At 42.7% G+C, this 8,026-nt stretch overlaps 1 protein-coding gene and 1 pseudogene across 2 annotated transcripts; both read right to left on the reverse strand.

Moving 5' to 3' along the window:
• Nucleotides 1-1,865: 1,865 nt before the first annotated feature.
• Nucleotides 1,866-5,015, reverse strand: LOC147422457 (uncharacterized; annotated as a pseudogene). The gene is made up of 3 exons (XR_015186791.1): nucleotides 4,976-5,015; nucleotides 3,053-3,985; nucleotides 1,866-2,907 (listed from the first exon to the last, which is right to left on the reverse strand). The product of XR_015186791.1 is annotated as an uncharacterized LOC147422457 (transcript).
• LOC147422458 (uncharacterized) lies at nucleotides 4,343-7,721 on the reverse strand. Its single transcript, XM_086503643.1, has 4 exons — nucleotides 6,431-7,721; nucleotides 5,881-6,069; nucleotides 5,245-5,400; nucleotides 4,343-5,142 (listed from the first exon to the last, which is right to left on the reverse strand). The coding sequence occupies exons 1-4, from the start codon at nucleotides 7,240-7,242 to the stop codon at nucleotides 5,016-5,018; spliced, it is 1,284 nt and encodes a 427-aa protein (XP_086359769.1). The 5' UTR covers nucleotides 7,243-7,721; the 3' UTR covers nucleotides 4,343-5,015.
• Between the last annotated feature and the right edge of the window lie 305 nt (nucleotides 7,722-8,026).

An 8,026-nucleotide genomic window follows, 5' to 3' on the forward strand; every position in this document is an offset into this window, starting at 1 on the left:
GATTGAAAAGTAGGTAATTGACACATAGTGGATACAGTGTTAGAAAAAACCCAAGGTTTGGTGTATTAATCGGTTGAAATGATAAAATCTCGGTTAGATTTTCAGCTTGCCTTCTATAAAACCAACAAATTTACATAAATTTTAGTTTAATTACCAAGAAAAGTTGTAAATTTAAACCTAAAAATTGGGAGAATTCCAAGTTTGCCCTTATTTTCAACAATAAGGAAAAATATGTTTTGTTAGCCCTGATTGGATATATGCAAGGAGAGACTATCCATGTGCAAGCTGGGGCTTAAATTTGAAGCGCTGGTGCAATGTAGTGGTTGGATTTTTGATCCAGAAATTTTTAATGGAGATCACTTCTGCCACATAGATAGAAAACGTTCGAAATTTATCATTGCTTGATTTGCAGAATTTTCTTTCTATGCAATATGGGACGATGACTTAGAAATTAAAAACAAATCTAGCCAAAGAAAGAATGGGCACACTTAAAACTAGAAAATTAAAATTTGACACATTTGTTGGTGCTTACACTAACACATGTGAAATTAGAGGAGTTTCGCACGCTGGCATGCATGATTAGCAATCTCCTCCTCTTACTAGCTGTGTGAACGCTCAACTGGCCAGACGGGGGTAGAGAGAACTCTTCCCATTTTGGCAGAGTTAAAATGCTAGGTTGGGGTAAACTCCGCGTCGTGCGAGCTACGGCCTCCTATACAGATTTTGCTTATTTTTGCAGGCACTAATATTACTAGCAAGAACCACAAACAAAACAAGTGATAAAATCACAAGGCCTGCCTACAAGATAAAAAATAAGAAAGTACATGAGAAGTGCATAAAGTAAAACATGACCAAGTATATGTGAAGTAGAGCCGGTGGCTAAGAAATTTGTATAGAGAATAGAGTTTACCAAAAAGTAATAAGGTTTAACACATCATGGCCCACAAAATTAAACAAAAAAATCACACGTTGACTACATCAATGCAAATTACATACCTTTGTAATAAGGTGGAAAATCACAATGGTGCAATCACATTATGCCCCTTCTAAGGCCGCAGCTTGTTGTCTAGTAGTTAGAATCCAACTCCTGCCTCCACCAGCGGGCCATTGGATCCCTCTGTCCTCGTAGTCTAGAAGCTTCCCTCCTTGACATTTCACAGTTATCTTTTTCTCACCATCTTTGCTCATTCAGCGGTCAACGCCCTCATGTGCTCTTTACATTCGTCCAGTTCAACCAGTAAGAAAGAAGCTTCCTCTGCTTGCCAACCTTTTTTTTTAATGTGCTAAGGCTATCTTAAGTGGTTCCAACCCTTCGTGTTCATAAAAATCAAACACGAAAGCTTCCATGCAAAACTCAGCATAGAACTACTTAGGACTTACATGACAAGAAACTCTGGGAAGAACTCTGCGTAGAAACATTGCAGAACACCAGCAGGAAGAAATATGGGACATGAAACCATGACACATATGAGAAAGAAGCTGGTGACGAGCTTGTTGGTAGCCATAGAGTCAATTTCCTACCATGAGTAAGCACATCTATGTACAAATGGCACCAAAGAGTACATATAAGCTATATACAAAGAAATAACATACCAAAATCTGTTGATTTTGCTTCAGTCCATCGGCTCATGCATGCACATAACAACTAACATTACTACAACCCTCTTAGTGAAGAACAAGCCATTCAATACAAACATGCAAAATCTGAAAAGGGCAGCAAGACCACAACTGTAACCCAATTGCAAAATATCGCTCATTACCATGACACAGTACAGAATGCTACATACAATCGCACAACAGCAAAAGGGCATTCTCGACCACCCCAGCAATTAAAAGCAAAAGCACCCAGAACATCCTTAGACTCTAACCTGCACACATTTATTTCCGTAATGCCTCATATTTTACATAATCTCCTTCGAGAAGGGGAAAGTTTTACATCCAAGAGCCCAATTCCACATATACCAATGGATACCTGTAGGGATAAAAAGTCTCCTAACAATTGATAATGAGCATCAACGGTTCTAGGCAGAGAATTTACAAAACTTAACAAGGCACTGCCATCACCATGCGCTCACAAGAAGGCCAAAACCAAACAGACCACATGTGTTTGCATCAAAGAGCCCACTCTCTAAATGCCAAAAACCATGAAAGTAAGGCTAAAACCATCTGTATATGAGGGTGTTCCTACACACATTAACAATTCTGCCATCCAAATGACTTGCTACATGTGCCCAAAGAGAGGCCCACTCTCCAAGTGAAATGCAATTCTATATATCTTCATTCCCAAAGAGACGCAAATAGGCTTCAGGCTTGAGTGTAGATATCAAGAAGGGCTACTCTGCTTGCAAGAGGGTGGCTCATGAATATATTGCATTGCCTTTGAATGAAGAGGAAAAGCTCCAGCGCCATTTGAAACCGGTATGCATCCACGCTAGCCAGATAGAAGCCACAACATCATAGCAAGACTCATCCAAATGACCCAACAAATGCAAGAGGTACCATGCACACAAGTACGCCCTCTGCACTCTCATCGTCCTGCAAGCAACTGCCTCAGGTTTCCTACCAGCTTCCTCCCCGTCCTTCAGCAGTGGCATTTCCTCCCCTTTCTTTAGACTATACTAATAGTGTAGGACTACCATCCTCACATACATCAGTGACCCTGAGCTCTTCTCATCCACATGCTCCGCTAGCCTTTCCAGCAATGGCACACCGCTGCTCATCCTCGTCTCCGCGAGAACTCTCGAATCCCTCCTCGCTATGCCGCTGAAGCTGTTCACCGCCGCCCAACCCATTTGCCCCGACTCGACATTGTCTCCATCCCCCTCAGCAGCGTCTTTGCTAGCTTCAGCTCTTCCACCCCACCTTCTTGCTTGGATGTGCCCAAAACCCTACCATACTCACCCCAGCCTGCGCGATAGACACAACAAAAAACCATTAGAATGCTACATCACCACATGAAGAAGATCTGGTCTTGTGTATTTAACCTATTGGAAAAATACATCATCATCTTGCAAAAAGATTAGCAACAAGCGTGGTGAGAAGATGAAACCACCTCCACGTGGGTATGATGTTGTTCTCCACATCACGTGACCACAAAGACCTCTAGCTGGACTGCACTAACGGGGTGAATTGCATCGACCCGTTGTATGGTCGATGCCGAAGCCTCGGATAGCCCTATATATTTCACCTTTCCTTCCTCCACTAGCTTCTTCATTTCCCCCACCTGTAGAGCAGAGCACATAAAAGCTCAATATAAGGAGACTCTACAAAAACTCACACAGAAAAACTTGCGCCAGGATAATGTGCATACGCCACCGGTTTCCTCTCAAGGTCGACAACGTTCATGTCCATGGGAGTGGTGACCTATTGGTGGGACCCTTGAGTTCTGATCCCTTTGCTTGTTGAGCTCTGAAAAAATGTTGACACTTCCTTAACCTCAAGGCACCTCACCTCTGAACATCAGCAGGCCTTGAGAGCTCCGAACCTGAATGAACTACAACATAGAGATGTTAGGGAAACCTCTCTGTTCAGTACATCAATGATTGTTTCATGTAAGTCCATCCTCCTATCCATGGCCTCAACAAGGAGGATTGGAAGCCACAGAATGACATGGTTGTGCTGGCAACCTTGGAAACCACTGTAGTGTCGGGTACAGACTGCATATAAGATCTCGAAAAAATAAGAGAGAGGGAGAGAGAGAGAGTCGGTCCTGAAGGAGGACGCAAATAACCATTCTGATGCTGCAGGAGCTGCGCAAGGCACTACTCGTCTATTGCGCGGATGGCCAAGCCCTCTACGTAGGTTGTGTGGCCGAACATCAGCGCAGGATGAGATCTGGGCGAGGGGGTCAGGCCACCCATCCTGGAGCTCAAAATGGTCATGACCAAGCATGCCATAGAGAGGCAGAAGTGCATAAGATGTGTGTGGTGACAACAGAAAACACAGGCAACTACTCTGATTTGTCCACCTAAGCTAGAGAGATGTCCTGTCTGACAGGGGCCTTATTAGTAAGAGAACAAGCAAAAGTTTGAGAGAGAGAGAGAGACTCGAGAGGCTAGAGCGCTCGTGCCTCAAAAGTGGTCCACTACCAAACTACCAAGAGAGTGAATAAAACAAATCCATCATTAGATCTACATAGTAGTCATCTAAATGAGTACCCACTATCTTATTTCAACCAATCAACATTTTCGATCTATCAAAAAATTCTTGAAAATACAATCCGAATTTTTTTCTACTTTAGTTGGCAGAAAGAGAAGTGATCTCTATAGCCTTTGCCCTTTGGGCAGCCCAAAAAAAAAAGCCTTCCAGCTGATGATGCCCTCAACGGGAAGGTGGTCGCAAATTAAAGTATGTACAAGTTAAAATGTATTGACAGAGTCAGCGCTTTACAAAAATATATCATGGGGATGATGGCCCATGGGGTACTTGGTAATTAATATTACAAGGCGGGGATCAGTGAGGGGAGGACTTTCAAAGGAGCACGTTTTTTGTTACATACACACAGGAAGTGGGACTACTGTAATGCCAACTTGAAGCAGATGTACAAGAGATTGCAGGCACTCAGCACTATCTCACACGGGCGCCATGTGGGTTGCTTTTGATTGGATGAAGCCATAAACCCAAAACAACCGATGGGTGTGCTAACCACTACAGGCACTGGTAAAAATGTACTGTTTATGTATTTCCTATATTTTTATGCATTTTCTGGATAGCTAAATATATGAAAGAAGGGCAATGCATGCATGAAGGCCAATTAAACCCAAAGTACTTATAGCAGATGATCAGTTGCCCACCACCATAGAAATTGACAAACAGATGATGATGCTGGCTTTGCTATCTTTCTGTGCAGCTTTTAATGCTTCAAGAGATGCATCTGGCAATACCCTAAGGCTTTTTTTTTTTTTTTGGGCTTAATATATATGTACCCCATAATCTTAAGGCACAGAAGATGAATAAAAAAATATCAATATTATGCCTGCCATTTGACCAATACTCATGACAAGCAGCTGCTTCATTTAGGAAAGATGGTTGTGCCTTCCCACATAGAGAAACTCCACATAGTCCTCATCTTCAGAGCTCCGTTGAGTTTGCTTACGCACAGGGCACTGGGTCCTCTTATGCTCATCGCATCTGAGATAATTCCTGCACAACAAACAGATGGTGGCACGATCAGATCATTGTCGTCGCTGAGGCATTATGGATGTTTTGAACTGATAAGTCCTCACCAACGATAATTAAAAGTACCTGGTATACTTCTGGTTCTTGATCACCTTTTCGCCGTACTTCCGCCAGACGTACCCGTCGTCAAGGTTGAGCTTTGACGTCTTGACCCTAATCAAGGCTGTGCTCTCTTCATTGGCATTGTCATCCATGGAAGGCCGTGGAGCAGGGGAACTTGTCCTAATAAATACGCAATCAAACTTACACCATCACAATCACTGTCTAATACAATTGCAGGCAATACAGCATGTTAGCTAGAGGACTCTCAAATAAAAATTAAAAATTGTGAAATTAACATTAACATCAACATTAAATATAGACATTCATAGCCTGCCGTTATGTAATTTCAAGAAGCTCATTGCAGATATGATAAGCATACAGTGCAAGATCGCATGATTCCGAGTGATCCTGGTTTGCCTAATCTTTTTGGGGAATCATCAGAAGACTTAAGGAAACCGACAACATTTAATGAAAAATCTCTTAGGTAAACTATTAAGTCATATTGTCGAATGACTAGAGTGAGATCATCAACTAAATATTTGCCAAACAATATGGTATATACAAAATAACAGAAAAAATCGGATTAGAGTGACATCAACAACCAAATTGCTAAACATGGTAATACAGAATGATCAGAATCTTCAATAAATTAGTGATTACCTTGAATATTTCATTTTGTTCTTAATGACTCCGACTTTGTGCTTCCTGATCCATGCGTGCTTGTCATTGAGCTTGTAGAACTGGGTCTTCATCGTGCTCAAGTCTACATTTTGGAAGCTTTCAGGATGAGCTCCGTTATTGACTGATGGCGATGGTGAAACCGGAGCAGAGTCGAGGTGCTTGTGTTGTCTGCAAAACATTTGTGAAAAAATTAGACATCCAGAGACGAGAGTATTACAACTAGTAATTACTTCAGTAGATGCAACGGTGAGGCAACCGAGATAATCATCGAGAGTACGCATTCAATTAGCATGGAGATACTTATTCCAACGAAAACCACATAAACTTCCTAAACAGCTTGAATCACTTGTATATATATATATATATATATATATATATATATATATATATATATATATATGATTTAGTACCTTCAATTAGGTGAGATTCAGGAGGAAGAGAATTCTGCCAAGCACAGTAATTCATGGGGCGAAGCGAAATAAACCATAACAGCATGTGAAAGTTTGATATGGTCTCATTAGCAGCTTACTCAGAGTCCGTGTTGGATAAGGAGGATGCTGACCCACTCGAAAACTCCATGACTGCTGTAGGGCTCTCTGTTACCTCGTGGCCTTGAGCCACATGAGGAAGAAGAGCATTCTGAATGCTGCAGCTCTCCACAGAGCATGCAAGAGGCTGCATATGAATATCTGATGCTGGCTGTGCCATGAATTTGTCTCCATCCAATCCAGGTCCTTCGACAACGATGGGATCAACATGAAACGCAAACTCTGCATGATGCAGTGCATTGAGATCATCTTGTGCGACTTTGTGGGGACAAGGCAAGCACTGCATGTGCAGCACTTTTGAAGGGGGTGGAAGAGGGGGTACAAAGAGGGTAAGCGACGCCTGGCGCTGGAAAACTTGCGCCTGCAGGTTGCAGATAGCAGATTCCTGCAGCACCATAGGTGTAGGTGATGCTGGAGATGGAGGCTGAGCGCCGGAGGGTTGCAATATTGATTGCCGCCGCAAATCACAAATACTTGATTCCGGCGCCAGAGTCGATGGGGAGTGAGATAGCAGTGGTGCTGATGGCAGAGCTGGCATCGGCTGCATCGAAAAAAGAGCGCCTGCCCATCCATCGCTCAGGGGATGATCTGAGAGAAGATCTCTGCCAAGGTTAAGGTCATCAGCACCCACCAGGATAGAGAGGAACTCATTCAACTCTTGTTCATGTAAGTTAAAATTATCCTGCCAAGCAGAATCAGAGTTGAGACTGCTATAGCTTGGGTAGAGGATATTGAGGGCATCAGAATAAGCCGCTGCACCATACTCTTGAGCAGCATAAGGAAGACCGGCCATACACGGGCTCAAGCAATATGTGCCTAATTGCACTATTAATCAGATTATAAGACTCTAGGAGCTAGATTAAAACGAAGACTAGAAAATTGGCTAGATTAAAAATGAGTATAAAATTGGCTGAATAACTAATTATTAGGTCTGATCATTAGAGCACTAGGGAGTAATTAAAGTATCAATAGTGCATTAAGGTGTGGGAAAAGGCTAATTATGAGATAATTGTGCTCCACCTCTGTAGTATAAGCTAATTAATCATGTGGGAAGCTAGCTATGGATGCGAATTGCAGGTCATAAAGGGGGGACTCTCTGAATGATACAATCGATATTGCAGGATTAGGGCTGTCCAGCGAGTGAGGAACGCATGTGGACTAATTAAGATTAGCATGACGATATATCCCAAATCATTAGAATGTGGCTAGCTTTGTGGAAGGGAAGGGGGTTTCAATATATTGTAGATTGAAGATTAGGGTTTTGCAAAGCGGCCCTGCTTCAGGTTTTACGATGAAGGGGGGCGGTGGCTTCCTGGAAGCCTCAATCAGATGGGCCCCTTTCAATTTAGCTCAGACCAGGATTCAGGAAGCTTCCTCGTCTTGCGATTTTCACTTCAATTACAATATGCGCTAGATCACAATAATTGAGGTATCGTCAAGCGTGCATGCTTGCAGTATCCCAGATTCCCATGCATATGCTCGCAGCTCAAAGTCTCAAGCATGCATTCAACATTGCCTACGCACCCACATGCATTCCTGCATTCACGTGGTTGCCCTATTTCAGCACGCCATCCACA

This window comes from Adiantum capillus-veneris, chromosome 27 (genome assembly GCF_014529385.1).
Source record: "Adiantum capillus-veneris isolate H3 chromosome 27, ASM1452938v2, whole genome shotgun sequence".
In the NCBI taxonomy this organism is placed as follows: Eukaryota; Viridiplantae; Streptophyta; class Polypodiopsida; order Polypodiales; family Pteridaceae; genus Adiantum; species Adiantum capillus-veneris.

Coding starts and splice junctions, on each gene's coding strand:
- LOC147422458 (XM_086503643.1), bottom strand. CDS start 7,242: ATGGCCGGTCTTCCTTATGCTGCTCAAGAGTATGGTGCAGCGGCTTAT. Junction 6,070..6,430: donor TTATCCAACACGGACTCTGA/GTAAGCTGCTAA, acceptor AATGTTTTGCAG/ACAACACAAGCACCTCGACT. Junction 5,401..5,880: donor AACAAAATGAAATATTCAAG/GTAATCACTAAT, acceptor CGTATTTATTAG/GACAAGTTCCCCTGCTCCAC.